Below are 18,743 nucleotides of genomic sequence, written 5' to 3' on the forward strand. Positions count from 1 at the left end.
ATCATGCATCAGATTTGTATCCTTTGCTTTTATAGCTCCTAAAATGCAGGGAGTCCCTAATCATTTTTTTTTTTACCATGAATGTCAAACTGATTGCCACCCTAGTCTGTGATTGGGCAATCTTTACCTTGCGAGTAGCAAGACCAAGTGATATGCAAATGTGGTGAAATGGTGCAATAGATGGTGGGGTGTTGGGGTGTCAAATGGGTCAACTAGGTGGGTCTGGTGATTCTGAGAAGCAAATGGAAACAAAAAACATATTAATATTTTGTTTTCTATTGGTAGGAGCTAATTCAGACTGTGAGTTATGGAGGCAACTATCTCCTCAACGTGGGACCTACAAAGGAGGGCACAATTGCTCCGATCTTCCAGGAGAGACTTTATGCTGTTGGCAAATGGCTGACCCTAAATGGTGATGCAATATATGCTTCCAAGCCATGGAGAGTTCAGCAGGAAAACGACACCAGCAACGTGTGGTAAGAATTTAGTGATCCTCATATAGGCCAAGAGACAGATATTTTCTTGTACTTTAAGAGGGTCAGTCTCTTAAGGTTTTTAAATTTTTGTATGATCATCCAACTAAGGCCATTGTGAGTGCGGGATGCGGGAACGTGCACAAGTGATGTATGTATTTTTCTTGCGTTACCTTTGTAAAGGATTTTGAGGGACACAGAATGCTCTGGTATTTCCGGTGTCATTGAAGCTTGCGAATGGCAACTGCCCACGTCTGGAAGGGTGCATGAAACTCCCAGGTTGCTGGTGGGATTGCATTTCCCCACACCACAATCCATGGAGCCCCCGCCACACCTGTAACCTAGCCCTGCTGACAACTCCAATCTTTCTCTACCATGTAACTGAAAGGAACTGTGTAGGTTAAGCTTTACATCAACTCTCCTAGTGTGATGGATTGGTGATAGCCTGTCATGCAATAAACTATAGAAATGTGCACAAGATTGCTGTTGGTGGAGCCTAAGGCCCGGCTTGCATGGGAACATTTCTTTTGTCAGTACTACCTTATGTGCCTGTTTTGTAAAAGTGTTCTATACATGGCACGTCACCTCAAAGACTGAACCGATTTTGGCAGGAAGACACTGAATAAATCTTCTGGTACTGCTTCCATCTGGTGTGTTCAGGACAGCCTGTGGCACAATTAATGTTTTACGTAAGTCACACAACTGCCATTGTGGAGTCAATGTGTAAATTAATGATAAAATGAGGATCCTGGTGTGTTGGATCTCGGTGACATACCTTCCCAATCTATGATCTAGTTAAAGTTGGGGACAGAGCTGAAGGGGTGAGCTTTCTAGCAGACACTGCAGTAGCTGAATGGTGGAAGAGAATGGGAGGAGATCAAGCAATTAGAAGGCATAAACTATTTAGAAATCTTAAATAGTATGTAAGGGGTTACCGCACCTATTAAACTTGGCTTACTGTTGGAAACTAGGATCCAATTTATCATTTAAAAAACAGTCTATGTAAAAAATTCACTGGGCAGACTGTGGGCGAAGAGCTGGCGAAGACGTAAATGTTTTTCAAAAGTTTAAAAATAAGTTTAACACCTACTCCCACATTAATGGTTGACCCAGGTTATTTCAATGGAAATGCTTAATGTTAGTCAGTGGGAAAGGGTACATTTTCTGAATTGTAAAAATTCTATATTGTGAACGTTCAGTAGGGCCTTGGACATGAAAGGCCAGCCTGCGATTAAACTTTAGCAGTCTAAGTGAGAGTCAAAGATTTTGCCTTTGAACGTATGCTTTGGTATTGAACACAAACCAGTTCCTATGGAAGAAGGCTTCCACCCATCATTATATTTTTGGTCGAAGTCTGTGTTGAAGTTCCAAAACTTTAAATAAAAAACTTCAGGTACTTGTTGGTGGCTGATGCAGAGACGCTGGTTTCCATTGCAGCGTCCCAATGTTGTTTATCAATTTGCCGATTATTTGGAGTTTAGGCAGGCTCAGCTGACTATGTGAATGTAGAATGCTGAATAGTGCTCTTTAGAATCTGCTTTCAAGTTTGGGAAGCAACTTTGGTGGGCCTTTGAGAACTTTTATTTGCTATGACTGGAACAAGGTCTGTCTTACAAACGAGGAAGTTGTATCTTTCTTATTTGCTGGTCATTGGCCACCCAGTACTCTGACTCCCCCAACAGATACCTACTTGTTTTTGTACAGTAATTTTACCACCTTTAAGATAGTAGCCTTACTATGTAAACTAACTTTCAGAAATCATAATGACTGGAATCAGGGAATGCAACCCACCCAGCTAAACCAACACTGCAGCAGATGTACTGTATACATAGACCCCAGAACACATAGTAACCCAGTGCCAGTGTTGCTACTAAGGATTATATAGTTCTACGCTGCTCCATCTAAATCACTACCAGACAGGCATTTGGACTCCAAAGAGAAGACTTGATGAAAGGGAAGAACAGACCACTGAGTCTGGAAGAAAATCAGGGAACTGACTGTTATAGTTCTGGAATTAACTTGTAAGTACATCAAGGTCTCTTGATAAATAGGAGTATCTATTCACATATTTGTAGCATGTGTATTAGAATATATACTTTCTGAAAGGCTTACGCAAAGGTGAATGGGCCCAGCTTGCGAACACATTGGGAAAAGCTGTAATCATATCGCTGGAAATCTTAAGCCTAAACTACAGTAATCATATGCTTTCTCTAAGATGGCCTATTCCTTGTTTTCCTACATTGTTGGTTTACGTTGTTCCGACAAGGGCCAGAACGCTCCCTCTAAAAACGGAAATATGCAAGATAGGGCAAACAAAAACGTTCAATGCTTTACCTGCCAAGAAAAGGGAGAACAAAGCAAAATCAAAGGGGATGATGGACGATGTGTTGAACTATGCAAGCACTCACCCCAAGTCAACTGTTTTGGGTTTAATCCATTATCATTCTTTAGCTCACTCCGCCACCCCAGTTCAGACATGGCCTTCTGCAAATCAGTCTGACCCTGTGCCTCATGGGAACAGTCCAGTGTTCTGCATTCCGTCCATCAATTGTGTGTCTTTTGCTTTCTCAAGAAAAGGGAGCGCAGCTGTGGGGGCAGATGGGGGGGGGGGAGTGGGTGTGTGTCCACATGACTGAGGTTTGGAGTCTTCTGGGTTGCCCTGTACCCTGCGATAACAAAGGATTCACCATTTGGCTGATCCTTAGCTAAGGGCATGTACTGAGCACAGCAGGAGAGAAATTCTAGCAACCCTTTTGTAGGGAAGTTCCATTAGCATAACATATCATTTTAAAACTGAATCTTTCAAAGCATTTTCAGAAGCCAGGACACCATCAGAACGGAGACAGTCCAAAAAAGAAAATACTATCGATTCAGGATCTGGACCAACATACTTGTGTCCACCAGGACCACCCAGAGCCTGCTCTGATTTAGGAAAGCGCTGCAGACACATCTCTTTAAAGGATGACACACCACAAAGCATTAATACTCCACTCACCCCTCTTAGAACCCAGATACGCATCCAGTCACTCATTGACTTTATCTGCCTCTAATTCTATACAGATGTCCACTGTCTTTGGCTTATGTTCAGCCGTACAAATACCACATATGTACATACACATAGGCGTCCATTTTCCACCTTTTAAAGTGTCTTGGATTTTTCCTTGTGCCCTGTCTCAACCAAAAGGGTCAGATGTTTTTCAGCTTTAAATTCTAAAGAGAATAACACTTTTTTCACCTTGATAAGAATGCAACACTACATTCGAATTGCTTTTTGACTGCTTTCGGACAGTGCTGTTTTTGTTGACCTTCTAAATTAACACCCTTCTCAACTCAAAGATATTCTCCACTTTTATAAACCTATTTGCTCGCATTGCCCTAGCTCATTTATGAATCTCAGTGGCAAGCCCCCTGAAGTTGCACAAAATAGGGCACCCTGTGTTCCCTAGAACAAGGGTTATAAAGTTTGGATAAGAAATTGTTCTACCAGAAATGTTTTGATGCAATTTAGGATGTAATGGATCAAATATGATATAGCAAACAAATAAGGATCCACAGAAATGAGGGTGTTCAGTTATGTATTTGAAACAATTAATTAAAAAGACTGATCATATCATAGTCAATCAAAGTTGCTTAAAGTGAAGGCGCAGTGAAAGTCAGTGAGCCGTAAAAAATCATAAAAGAAGTTTAAAACAATTAGTATTTACAATGTGTACAAAGGGCCAGTACCCATGAAGTTTAAGACTAAATCAATTACGAACCAAGTGATATGGGCATTTAATTTTGATTGTCCATCAATGAAAGATATGGGTAGGCCCATCGAGTGTCAGTGTTTCAACCCCTATTAAGATAAATCATCTGGGGTCTTCATCAGGACCAAATAATTGGTAGTGAGATATGCAGATAGTCTGGACTCAGAAGAAAACATTACTGAGTGCATGATGACACAAGAGAGATTGATATATCTTACCTAACCAGATGAATCTGGGTCAAGTTCAAATGATAGAATATAAGTTGTCACTTTCTAAACAGAGAAGAAAGAAACAGAGAAGACCCATACATTTAATGAGAGGGGATGAATCCCCAAAGGAAAGTTTAAAAGTGAGGCATATTGATAAACCATGCAAAAAGGGGATGCCTGAACACACCGAAAAGTGTGCATAAAAACATACTTATGTATCGTCAAGATGTGAGAACTTCAGCATTGACTAAAGACATGCAGAGATGATGCGCTCAGAGGTTCTGAGCAGAAAGGCTCCGGAAGTGCCTGTAAGGTGCATGTGCACAGGTATTGCACAAACGAAGGTCCTATAACAACAAAGAAAAAATTTACTCAAAGCATGGCGTAAAGATGCGCTTGAAAAAACTGAGCGGACCGGCTCCAGAGGTGTCTGTAAGGTGCTTGTGCATATGCTTGCACAAACGCAGATCCTTCAATCACAAATGCATAAGATATCAAGCCTATAGGGGAATCTGGAGGAGCTGGTAGAGTAATTTACCAAACCAAGGGCCAGACTAAATGCCCAGTCCGTGTAGCCATAGTGAAGGCAGGCACAGAGTGAACATAATAAACATCACATGTGCATGACACACCAACATGAAGTACCTAACCGGTTTTGAATAAGTAGTGAGAAACAATCACTGCGTACTGTAAGGCAAATGTAATGACACAAAATGAATCCGGTCACAACACCTTCTGGCACCAAGATCCAATAAATCGGGTAAAAAAAGCTTGTGAAATAGGGTCCAGGAATGAAGGCATACAGTGGATGCCTCAAGTGGCACTGACCCGCAGTGTCCATACCTTAAGAACACGCTGAAGCCGCCGTGTTCTTTAGCATGTGATCTGTCCGCGCTGCACAGCTGACTAATGGTTGCAGGGAGCAGGCTTATTTAAAGAGGTGCGATTGTCTTGTGCATCAAAAAACTAGACAGGGCTACATGGTTTCAACGTGAGGGCACACTGACTCAAAGCCTGCTACGTGAAGAGACTAGACCTCTGACCCAGGTGGGGTAAAGGACTGTGAGCAGCAGATGGCTAGCTCATGTTAGAGCAGGTGGGCATCTCCCAGCGACGTGAGTCTCTGCGTTTAGTAAAAAAGCTGAACCGAGTAAAAGGCACACATTAGGTGCTTTGCATCACTGTTATGTGTGTAGTTGCGGTATAACAAAACCTACTAGATCCAATGGCCATAACAATAAACCCTGAAATACCAACCCAATGTGAGCGCCAGTACTGCAATGTGAGTAAACAGGAATGCCAAATGAGGGAACAAAACCAGGAGAAATTAGAAAGTGCACAAAGAACACTCAAAACAAAGTCTGTGTGGTAAGTAAACAGAGCATCTGATAGAGACTTCTAGCTGCAGATTCCTTACCTTAGAATTTACCAGGTATCAGGCTGGATCTGGAAACTTTTGCGTGAGCATTACCCCTTGTGCATGACGTCTGGTGGCTCCGCTCGACGTTATCGGTTAGGACCTCGCAGCCACCTGTATAGGTGCTACCCAGGCATGTGGACATCAGTTCTTTTTTTCCATGCCAGTTAAGCACCGATCCAGGAAGAGTTACCCCTCTGTTGCTTTTTGACAGGCCTTTTTTGACTTTTTGTCAACTTCGGAAATTTTTTCCATCGTGTGCGAGGAATGTCGTCGAGGAAGACCGGGTTTAAACCGTGTTGCACTTCTCACAGCGCCATGTTGGTTACCAATCCCCACCTCGTCTGTCTTTGGTGTCTCGAGCACGACCACAACTCAGTTGTGCTTGGACTGTCGAGCCATGGCTCCGAAGGCCTTGTGGGAGCGAGCTTTGCATCTCCTTGTGGCCTGGCAGTCGACACCAACCAGCGAGACTCCGCGGAGATCCGGTCCCAATCGAAGAAGAGGTAATTGCGGGACCGCTTCCGGAGCCCCAAGTCCCCTTCCTCCCACTCGAGGTCCTCTGGATATTTAGGGAAGAGTCACAAGAAGAAGAATAAGTCCAAGTGGACTTCGTCTTCACCTCGACTGTCATCTGTAGACTTGAGAGGTAAGGAGCACCAACGCTCTAGGCATGGTACTGCGAGGCCGCAGCCAAAGTTGACTTCACGCCTCCCTCGTTCAAATTAAAGAGTTCCACAAGGCCATGTGCAGCGTATACGAGCGGGCTGACTGTTCTGGTGAGCCTTCGGGCCCCTCGAGGTCGGAAGGGGCTCCATCAGATTCAACACTGTCAGCTCTGGCCATGGCACCAGTGGGCCCTCAGGGATCCAATTCCAGATCTGGAACCGTGCCGGTCGTGCCTACGCGACCTTCCCCGGCGTCGTACCCGAAGTCTGTGCCTACGGTGCTGCTGGCGCCCAACGATGGTTCCAGCCCCATCCTCATCCCCGATGACACTGAGTCGGAACAACGCCGCTCTACGCCGATTCCGGCACCGGTAGAACCCAGGGGTTCTGTGTTGTCGCCATTGCATTTTTATGATGCTTCAAGCATTGGAGAGGACTGGGAGGGATCTATGGACCCTTTAGAACACCAGGATGGGTCTGCAGGGCAGATGGACTGGTATGAGGAACATGGGAAAGCCAGTGGACTGGACACATCCCCAGATACTGGCCTGCTCTCTCGACCAACTGTGACTACGGAAGAGGGGGCATTTTACGCCATGGTGGTAAGAAGGGCGGGCAGCTGAGGTCCTTGGACTGGAGTTGTCCTCTTTGCAGGACTAATCTCCTGACCTAAGTGCTTCAGCCTGGGGCTTCCACCTCTGAACAACTTCTGCCCTTTAATGAAGGCACTGACAGATTTCCTACTAGGCACATGGTCCAAGCCTAGCACAGGGCTCCTGCAAATAGGACAGGGGGCCGCCGCCATCGCTTGGCTCCGGGCGACCCAAAGTTCCTCAGCCAACACCCCACCCCTGAAAGCTTTGTGGTGCAGGCTTCAACTTTCAATGGCGCGTTCCTATCCGCCCCCCCGGACAGGAAATCCATGAGGTTGGAATCACTTGGGAAGAAGGTTTTCTCCCTCCGGCCTGGTATTGTAGTCCGTGAATACCGCATCCTTATTGGACCGTTTCTCCCTGTGCAAGTGCTGCCACAAGTCCCGAAGGAGACCCGGGCTGTGCTCTCCCAGGCAGTTAAGGATGGGAGAGATGCAGCGAAATTCACCATCAGGTGTGTACTTGGCACCACCAATTCACTGGGCAGAGCGATTTAATCGTCCGTGGGCTTATGGCACCATGCCTGGCTTTTCGGGTGATGTCTCGGCTAATTTGAAGGACATGCCCTCTGACGGATCCCCTCTGTTTGGGGAGAAGGCAGATTTGGCCCTAGAGCAGTTCAAGGATTCTCGTGCTACAGCCAGTTCTCTTCCAGGGGATCCTCATCAAAGTCATAAGCACTGAATATTTCCGCCCATGTGCGGGGAACCCAGAAATAATAAAAATGTTATATATGGGGGAAAAATATAATATTGGGAAAAATATAATAAGGAAAAAGAGAGAAGGACCTGGGTGGTACGCCCACGCTAAGGAGCGCCCTGCCCTCGATCCGTGGTGAATGGGAACACAAAAATTGTGTCCCTGCAAAATGTAGTCTTCTCCCCACTCTGGATTACCATGGGGCGTATCGTCTATGGAACCAAGTAGGTTACCAGTCCGAGGAACAGAAGCCGCAAATTACGCGAGCATCACCTTTGGACCACGAACGCCCATGAGGCGGATTCCTACCGCTTTATGAGTTTTTCTTCCAGAGTGGGGAGAAGACTACATTTTGCAGAGACACAATTTTTGTGTTCCCATTCACCACGGATCGAGGGCAGGGCGCTCCTTAGCGTGGGCGTACCACCCAGGTCCTTCTCTCTTTTTCCTTTTGGTCCTGACGAAAACCCACAATCATAAGAGGTTGAAACATGTAGACCTAAGACCTATATTTTAATCACATAGCACACGTCGCTATTTTTACAACACAACACGTCTTAAACACCGAAGTCTACCTAATTAGACAAAGGTGTTACAGTTCTTTTAACCAGGTGTCCAGTCACTCAGGAATAAAGTCTTGAAGTGAGTAGATCTGGCCCCCTTTTAAAACACTTACCCTTCTTTTATAACTGCACATATAAAAAGAGAAAATACCTGCTCCACTGTAATCAGGTGTCGTAGCACACCCTGTTGGCACTCGGCCTTCGGGGTGGGACCCCGATGATGAAGCATGTCACCAACTAGGTTGGTGAGTGAGGGGTCTTCAAAAAAGACATGCTATGTCTTATGTTAAGGTTGGGCACAAGTGCTTGATTGAGCCTTAAGCTTCAGGCGCAGAGACTTTCTCTGTCTCGCCATCAGGGGGCACTCCTCCATTTGTTTTGTTCACAGGCATTTTACCATACCTACTTTACCTAGCTAAAGCAGGCTTGAAGCTTCCTTCCATTAGGGTGCACTTAGCAGCCATCACTGCATATAGGCGCTCGCCTTCTCAGCCTTCTTTCTTTCAGTTACAGGTTATGAAAGACTTCTTACAGGGTCTGAAAAAGGTCTACCCTCCGGTCCGGCCTCCTTCACCAACTTGGTGCTATCAAAGTTGATGGGTCTGCCTTTCGAACCCATCCACAAAGCAACCTTGCAACCCCTCACATGGAAGGTGGCTTTCCTGGTAGCCAACACCTCAGCTCGCAGAGTGAGCGAAATACAGGCCCTCTGCTCTAGGGAACCTTATACTGTTTTCCTTCTCAATAGGGTGGAATTGAGGACTCATCCCTCCTTCCTTCCGAAGGTGGTGTCGAATTTCCATGTGAATCAGACCATATCTCCACTGACCATATTCCCTAATCCCTCCACCCCAGCTGAGAGGGCTTTACACTCGCTTGACCTCGCTTGACCTAAAAAGAGCGTTAAAATTCTATCTGGATAGGTCCAAGTCCATGGGAAAATCTGATCAACTATTTAACTGTGGGTCGATCTGAACAGGTTTTCCAGCCTCAAAGCGAAAAATCTCCAGGTGGATAGTTTCTTGCATCAAGTTAGCTTATCAGCTAGCACAAAAGCCCCTTGGGCCTGCTCCTAAAGCGCATTCCACGAGAGGAAATGCGGCTACGACTGCTTTTCTTCATAACGTGCCGATCTCTGAAATCTGTAAGGCGGCAACTTGGAGGTCCGTCCATACATTTACAAGGCACTATTGTCTAGATTCAGACTCCTGGGCGAACACCAAAATAGACCAAGCCTCCTTGAGGAATCTGTTCAACAGCTGATTGTGGCTGTTGTATGTTGGGTCATTCACTCTCATTTACCTGCAGGTGGAAGATGGGCTTGTTATGCTATTCAGTGCTTATGACTATTGATGAGGATCCCCTGGAAGAGAAGGATAACTTACTTACCTGTAATCTAAGTTCTCTTCCAAGGGTATCCTCCTCAAAGTAATAAGCAACCTACCCGCCTCCCCAAGCAAATGAGATTGCTTCATTGTTAAAGAATATCTTTGTACCCTGATCTTCGGGGTTACGCAAAGAACAACTGACCTAACTGTCACCCCTGTGGCATGATGAGAAGCCAGGGGTCATGGCTGCCTTAACGGCACGGTGCCAGTTTTTGTGTGAAAATGCTTTCATTTTCTATGCTGTTGGTTTACAATGCAGCCTGTAGGCTAACAATGTCTGCTTTTTCTTTGCAGTGTTTTCATGAGGTTTACTCATTAAAAACAGAGTTCAAGTGCTACTTGCCCTCTTGTGTTTTTATGCATAAACTATGTGTTTGAAAGAGCAATTTATTTGTTACTACATTGTTTAGCCTCCTAGATGGGGGCTACATTGGTATGAGGAAAAATTATATATGTGTATTATATATGTTTTTCATATACAAATGTTTATTATTTCCTGGCTCCCCCCCCCCCCACGAGGACCTACTACTACTCGATCCTTTGATAGATAAGGCAACATCTCATGTGTATAAAAAAAATCATGAATAACGTTCCAGACCGCCTTGCCTCACTGAGGGCAGATTGGGAGACTGATCTGGGATTGATAGAGGATGATGACTGGCAGGAAGCTATCCAGAGCCCCAGGGAAATTGCCATTAGGGCACGATTCCGGGTGGTTCCGCTGAGAGTACTACACAGGTCCTACCCTGCCCGGACGTTATTCCATAGGCTGGGCAGATTCAGAACTTTACATCCGGGGCTGCGGCGAGGTGGGCACATTCTTTCATATAATCTGGGAATGCCCTGCAGCGCAGCGATAGTGGAGCCGAATCACTAGAGTGATGTCTGCGGTCCTCGGTACACAAATAACCCTCGACACTCGCTGGGCAGCATAGGCGAAACTCGCTGGCCACCTCGTGTGAAGACTTGTCTAACTTTAGCCTCTGGCGTGGCAAAGCGCAACATCGCTAGATTATGGGGTGTACAGGACATAGGAACTCTCAATGCTTGGAAACGAGATCTAGACTGGTGTTGCCTGGCTCAAAAAACGTTACATCAGAGATGGGGATGCCCTAAAAAATGGGAGAAGATATGGAATGCATGGGACAAGTACAGATCCTTGACACAAATAGGTGCAGCCGAGGGGGAATAATGGTACAAGCAAAGTAAACAACTGAGGAAGGGGTGGTTCTTTCCCCCAGGCCAATTACATGTAATACTGTACCCCTGACCTGCACTACAGATGATGTACAACATGTTAATTACATGCAATGATGGGATGTATACATGTTTGTTTAATAAAGATTTTTTTTTTTTACATAAATTACCTGTGCTCCTTCTACCCAAGATAAGTTGAAATGAGAGTATGTAAATCTTTCATTGTACTTGCTCCCTAACTTTTCCTATTCCCTCTCCTTCTTCCTTCCTCTTTCTCCATACCTTTCTTGCTAGTATGTCTTTTCTTTTTTTTTTTTTTTTTGTCCCCGTGTTGGTCGAAGTATTAAACCTATACTGCAGTCTATGAATAGTTTGAGCAGTACTGCTTTAGGTCCTATGTCATTTAATCAATATTTTTGGCTTCATCCTAGTTCGTTTTATGAACCCCATTTTATTTTCTTCTCCCTGGAAAACACATTGACTGGTATTTTAATGAAAATCATGATTGCTGTGCACAGTCGAACAGTGAAGTGCTTGACCCGTATGGCTGACTGCCTACTACTTCCGAGCTTTTTCACAGTAATGTCTCCACTCCCATTTAGTTTAGCTTTTAAACCGTTCTTTGTTGCCTCTTAACTCCCTAACCCGGTCCCGGCCAGTCTCCTTCTTCCCTACCTCTTGACAGTACTTCCCTCCCCTTCCCTCTCTGTCCTTTGACAGTCCTGCTCCAACATCCCTGCCTCTAAACAGTTCTGACCCCATTGCTGGCAACACCATATTGATCCTTCCAGGCCCCACATATTAATGTAGTCCTTGAAGTGGCAGAGAAGTATTACACACTCTATTGACAACCTGGCACTCTTTTAATTCTGCAGGAGGCAGTCCCAGAACAGTTTAATTGTTCAAGAAATGGGGGAAAAAAACACTATTTGGTGATTTGGTTTGTGTTTTCGGGTAGTTTTATTTTTGTACTTCGCATTTAGTTTAGTTGTGAAAACAGAGTTTCGTCTCGACAGGTGGTGCAATTTTACTGCCTGTTATAAGGGCCGAGAAGCCCAGCCACATAGGGCCATGCTAGCTATAGTCCTATCACATTTGAAGCTTTTCTGTCCTCTGTCCAATGCACATCTATTCAACTTCTTGTTTCCATGTGTATTAAAGGGGCATAGAGGAAATGGAAAGATCCAAATCACGTATCTGCTCTTGCTGTTTTGGATACTTGCTGGTTAGGTGACCACTGACCACTGTGATGTGCTAAAAGAGAGACAGGCACTGTCCACATGTTTCAAAAGGTGCTTACTGGGATATTTGTTACGTCTGGCCCTGCGGACTCCCCATGGTCTTTTGGGCTGCCTCTTGCATCTCATGCTGATCAGATACAAAGACTTCTGAGGAGAGTACCAGGCCACCAAAGCAACGTATGTAACTAATTAAAGATCCTTATTCGAGAAATGTGTTGTGCTGCCACCTAGACTGAACCTGCCTTGGGCAGGTGTTAAGTTGGCCAAATAAGAACGTTGTACAGGAGTGGTTACTTTAACTCTGCCCTTGAATAAATGTGCCCCTTTAAGTTTCATCACCCAGCCCCCCACCTCCTCCATTACCCTTGGTTTGTGGCAGTGCATCAGGTCCCTTGATTGGAGTGGATGGGAATGTACTGTGGGACAGGGTGGTGTGGCAAATAATTGCGGATATGGGGTGCATGCTTTTGACCAATGACGGTGCTTAATCTTTAGTAAGAATACAAGTCGTGCTCCTAATGATACAAATGGGGAAGATGTATAGCTTCTCATAATCTGTTGAGGGAAACCTGTCGGTATGACAGAATTCTAGCCAAGGTTATTTCCAGATGCAGCGATGTATGTGGTGTCAAGAAGTGTCTTTTAATGCAGAGGAATTATTAGGTTGCTATGTAAATCTCAAGAAAACGACATACTGATGTCCAGCCCTTCTTCAAAGATGTATCTTTTGCATTCATTTCAGGTACACCTCAAGGGACTCCAAAGTTTACGCCATCTTTCTGAACTGGCCACAGAATAATATGCTGAACTTGCACTCGCCCAAGCCTTGTGAACAAACAAATGTGAGCTCCTTCTGTCCTTTAAATAAATCATTTTAGTTTGTATAATTGGTGTACCTCAAATAGTATGCAGGTGAGCAACGGAGTTAAAAAAGATGTCCGTGTGTGTATGCTTTTGGGCTTTGATGCTTTTGCTGTTTAAAGGTTTTATTGAGAATTTACATTCATAACAGTAGCACGGCAAATGCCTCATGTTTATTGGCCACTAAAGGTAACATGGATGGATCTTGTACGTTTGAGACTAAATCATGTACAAAGTAAATAACTATGACTGATTACAGCATTAGTTGTACAGTAGGTTGATGGAGAAACATAGCCAAATAAATGTTTATAATACGAAATACAAATAACCGAGTAGGATAGGCATAGAAAGAGAGCAGAAGGGAATGGAAAAGAGGCAAGGGAGCTACTGCTTTAGCACATACATCTAAGATGGATCTGGTTTACACTCCTCTTACACTGAACACATTCCAGGAAATAATTTGTGATATTTACAAAATACTGACCTTTTTTTAGATGGAGCGGGCAAGTGCTCGCTTAGTCTTATGGCTGAAGTTAGCACCTCATACAAAATCTTAAGAGTCTGCAGTTCCCCTTCCTGATCCCCACACAAAGTTGTTTTCTTAACTTGGATATTGGGAGAATAGGGATTCTACTTTTACAGATGTGGTCAATTTATAGATTGAGTTCTTATCAAAGGCTATATGTTTATCCAAGAAAGATGTGCCTGTCTGGGTTTTCTTTCTGGTAAGTTTAGTGGGACTATACTTATTGCTGCTGCTTGTTGTAACATGTATGTAGTTTTGACACCTGTTCTCTTGTTTTCTTCAGATAACTATGTTGGGGTTCTCTGGAGACCTTAAGTGGCAGGTGTTGCCGGATAAGGGGCTGACTATCTACCTCCCATTCATCCCTCCAGGCTCCCTTCCTGTGGAGGCTGCCTGGACCATCCAAATGGAAGGTGTAAAATAGTGCCTCCGTTTCTCTGGACGTGCCTTGTAGAAAGAGGATCTGCTGGCTTGGCTTGCATCACCGGCACTATGAATGTGAAGGTTGTGGAGTTTTCATAATTGAACGCTCTTCCTAGTGTGCCTTTGAGTTCATAAGAAAATGCCTTCACCAAGACTCTAAAAATCTCAGCACTTCAATTCACGGTTGAAAAAAGGGACCCAAATCTACAATCATGTCAAATATCCGTAAAGAAAACTGTGATCAGCGCCTTAAAAATAAAGTTAGAATCTATCTTTGAAGATCAGAGTGAAGGAATTTCCCTTATATAAGAAGTCTCTGCGTTGGTCTGTCCATCAGAGGCAGCAGCCTTATTTCCCCGAGTAACCCTGGTCAGGCCTTAAGTTCTGTTGATATTGATCTCGTTGGAAAGCCCTAGTTCTATTGAACATAGAGTGCACAATTACTTTTTTCGCATGGTAGCCTGGTCTAGCTGTGCATTTTGTGTTCAGTGGTTTTCTCTCTTGTCTGGAAAAGTATTTGGCTTAAAATATGCATGTTATTTTGTGGATTTCGACTCGATCTCCCCTTTAAGTACCACTCAAAAATAGTTACCAATGTGTGCAATGTATGTGATTTTTAGAATACCGAAGCCAGCAAACATACTTCCACATTTGTGAATGAGTTCGGTTTTCTAAATCATTGAATTTATCAACACTTCTTGCCATTAGGCACTGAAACATCAAAATACAAGTTTTAATAAGCTTTGTATCATGGATATAAACCTTCTTTCTACACATGAAAACTTGATGATGCTGGCTGCACTTGAAAAGGCCAGTTAATTGCATGATTTTAGGTGTATATTGTTTTTGTGTTTTTTAAGGAGGGGTGGGTAATTGAAGTCTAATGTTTCCTATACTCAACTTTTCTGTTTTTCGAGCTTGTGGGAACTTCTATTGCTTTGAGTTTGGGCCAAAAAATGTTAGTTTTAAAGCATTCCATGTCATGTTAAGTCTACACCTGTTATGGTAGGTATGCATCTCACAGGGGCTGCTGTTGTGCTGCCCTCCATTTTCTGTTCCAGTTACTGGTATGGACTGAAGCCTTCTACCTGTCATTTGTCTGTCTTCCAAGCATGGAGCTTAGAACCTAGGATTTTTTTTTGCAATTTGTAGACCGTAGCTTCTTGTAGCCAAAATAAATACTTGTGTCCCCTCTTTTTGAGTTTAGTCTGCACAGTGCTTGGAAAATCTCTTGTAAAGAAAACATTAAAAATTAAAAGGTGTTTAGAGCCCACCCATTACTTACCTTTACTTATTCCAGTATTGGAATCTTTCATAGATACCATGCTTGGATCATTCCCTCTCGTCGAGATGGGAGTCCCCGGTACCTTATAAAAGCAATGTCGCTGTAGACATAGAACATAGAGGCCTAATTCCCTTTTGTTTAGTAACATATCAGTGTCCTTAATAAAAAAAAGTACCAAACTGAAGTCAACCAAACCAGATGATACCACCCTTTGGAACCTTCTTGAGAGAAGTTGCAGTGCTTCAGATTTTCTACTGCACATGGTGCTAGGGAGTCTCCACTGAGCTCTGCTCAGTTTTCTTCAGTCACAACTCTCCAAACAGATTTTCCCCAGCATTTTCTAATCTACTTCAGTGTTTTCCTTCTTCAGCTACCAACTCCTGGTCTTTTGGTGCTTCAAGCTGGTTTCCACCATGCCAGAGACACCCAAAAAAAGGGCTCTTCACATCCTGTGGCACCTGTAAGAAGAGGCTCCACATTGATGACCATAATAAAGATTGTATTTACTGTCTGTATCCAGAACACAACACTAGGGACTGCAAGGTATGTCATGCGTTTTCTAGTAAGACCTTTAAGTATAGAGAAGGACGTCTTCTTCTCTAGCTGCAAAAACTCCAATCCAGAGACAACCATCTCTCTGGTGCTGAAAGCAACACCTCCTCTATGTCCTCTTCTAAAACACCTGTTAAAAGATCTAGAAAAGAGTCATTGCCTCATACCTCTCTAGAATCACCTATAAAGGTGTCTAAAAAGACTTCTGAAAGTGCTCATAAACACAGAAGCTCCTCCAAATTGCCTCACAGTCCTACCTGGCTTGCATCTAAAAAGGAGAAAAGGAGGTTGGACTTCTCTTCAAAATCTCTTTAGAAGTCAAACTCAGTGATAAAGTACATTTTCAGAAAAACGACTTCTGCACCACCGACAAATGGCTTGTCGACGGAAGACATTGACGTCTTCCACAGCATCCTCAACGGAGTCTACAATTAACAGCATTATGGTGTCCATGGCGGCATCTTCGCTGACGATGCTTCAGTCGGCGACTTCAGTTCCAGTGCTGTCTATAATAACCTTACAGATTACGTCGTCAGTGGCAGTCCTTCCATCGACAGAGTGCTCGTCGATGCTCCCACCGTCGATGACAAAAAATGGCGACAGACCCTTCGACCACAGCTCCCTTCTTGTCTACGGAGCCTAACCAGTTGACGCCCCCACTGCCGACGATTGCTAGACTGTCTATATTGGACTTATTTGCATATGGCTTGGTCCAAATTAGAATGGCATGGTGAGCAAAAAAACAATGGATTTAGGCCCTGATCTCTGTACTCCCTGAGTAAGGTGTCCTCACGGCTTCCTGCACACCTCCTCGATTAGGAAGACACCCTTTATGGAGCAACTCGGAGTCCCTCTGAGTTTTATGTAAAATGCCAGGAGTACTCAGATGAAGGGGACTATTATGAGCAGGACTACGACTCACTGGACTATCGTCATCAGCAGTACCAACAAGATATGGTATGTGTGCTGTCCACTCTCCTGACAGATTTATAGGCCATTTTATCAGATTACTAAGCTTGCTTCCCTCTGGCCTCTATGCCAAGTCAACAAGCTCCTGTTATTGTAACTTCTGTACCTTCTCAGCTGGTTACTCCTCAGCCTTCCATCACTCTGTCTCCTCCTCCGTCAGAATACAGATCTCAGTCTGTGCTACCCTTACGTGACGCAACTTCATCTGATGATGACAGAGAAGAGGATGAGCTTCTGGGCCACAATGATGAATTGGATGACTGTCATGCCAACACCAGCATCTCCGTCACCCCAAGTCATTGACTCACCTCATAAAGAAAAAGGAGGTTTTCATTGCCTTCTAGAAAGAACGGGCACTTGTTTTGACCTGCCCATGCCTGCCACGCAACAGGATTGTTTCCTGTGCAATTTTAAGGAGCCCTGTCGAAAGACAGTAAAAGCCAAAGCCATGCCATCATTGACTATGTATGGAGCCAGGGCTTCAAGATTATGTACAACCCGCCAACAGTACCAGCAATATTACCCACATTAAACAAGAAATATAAGGCCCCAGAGGACGCACCTGCTTGCCCCACGGGCGAAATTGGCCACACTCAGTCATTTCTCAGGCAACGAAGATCACGGAATCCCTCTACAGCCCTGACAACACCTCCAGATCAAGATGGTAGGCGCTTAGATTACATCAGCAAACAATTTTCATCCGGGTCATCCTTTGATGTACACGCTGCCAATTCTTTAGCCCTCCTTGGACGCTATGACTGCCAAATGTGGTCCATATGGCCCCATTTATCAAGAAACTTCCAGAGTAGGTTTGAGGAAAGTCCAAGAAGGTTTTACTAGAAGGTCAGCGTTCCTCCTCTGAGATAAACACCTGTGCCATGGATATTGCCTCTAGTTTAGACAGTTTGCAGGCGCAGCGGTCTGATGCCATTAAGGATGCCTGAGGGCCACCAATTTCCGTCCGGAAGTTCAAACAAAAATATTAGATCTACCATACAATGGGGAGGCTTTGTTTGGAAACAATGTTGTTTAGGCCCTTAAAACAATCAAAACTGATACAGACACCGCTAAATCTTTATGCATTTTACAGTATAAAAAAGTGCCCCTTTGGGGCACCAGAGGAAACAGTCAGCCTTTGTTTTGCAGAGGGTATCAGCAGGACCGTTATTCGCATACACACAGCAATTCCCCTCGCAGTATCAGCAGCAGCAATCACTGTCAGCGGCATATCACCTCCCTCCCCTCTGAGGAAAATCAGGATGATAGAGCAAAGAAACTAGCGATGGGCAGTGACATCCGCCAAACGCAAACTACTTCCCTTTCCATCCAGCCCAGCGTACCGGCGAGAATTACCAAGCACATACATCGTTGGAGACAAATGACAACGGATCAATAGGTCCTAGACCTCATCCAATTCAGTCACATTCAGAAACATTTACACATTTTCAGATCAGAGATAAAAATTATGCTACAAAAGGGGGCGATAGAAGGAGTTATCCAGTATTGGGGTATCTTTCATTGATTCAGGTTCCTGAATCATTCCCCGTCGCCGAGGCGGGAGTCCCACTGTAATAATATATACAATAGCAGTGCCTTAGAAAATAATTTGTAGTAGGCTGACAAGAATATAGCGCCAACTAGGCCCAAAACTTAGCAGCCTATCTACCTCATTATGTAAAAAGAACTGAAACAGGAGCTCCAACCAATCAGCTGTCCGCACCCTCTAGAACCTTCCCAGCTGAGGCAGTTCTCCTCAGATTTTCACTGCATGTCGTGTGGAAGTGCCTACTCAGTTTTCTACTTTTCTCTTCAGGATGTCTGAGAAGAAAGCTCTTTTCAAGGCCTGCAGGACCTGTGATAAGAAGAGGGT

The 18,743-nt window shown here is 44.4% G+C and overlaps 1 protein-coding gene across 1 annotated transcript in view; it reads left to right on the forward strand.

Annotated features, from left to right (window-relative positions):
- FUCA1 (alpha-L-fucosidase 1) overlaps positions 1 to 15,261 on the forward strand; it is a 113,218-nt gene extending 97,957 nt beyond the window's left edge. Inside the window, exons 6-8 of the mRNA XM_078680819.1 lie at positions 286 to 476; positions 13,000 to 13,099; positions 13,928 to 15,261. Coding sequence (XP_078536945.1) covers positions 286 to 476; positions 13,000 to 13,099; positions 13,928 to 14,068 — 432 coding nt within the window. The 3' untranslated portion in view covers positions 14,069 to 15,261. The remainder of the gene's footprint in view (positions 1 to 285; positions 477 to 12,999; positions 13,100 to 13,927) is intronic.
- Positions 15,262 to 18,743: the final 3,482 nt, after the last annotated feature.

The sequence above is a fragment of the Lissotriton helveticus genome, chromosome 3_1 (genome assembly GCF_964261635.1).
Source record: "Lissotriton helveticus chromosome 3_1, aLisHel1.1, whole genome shotgun sequence".
Taxonomy (NCBI): Eukaryota; Metazoa; Chordata; class Amphibia; order Caudata; family Salamandridae; genus Lissotriton; species Lissotriton helveticus.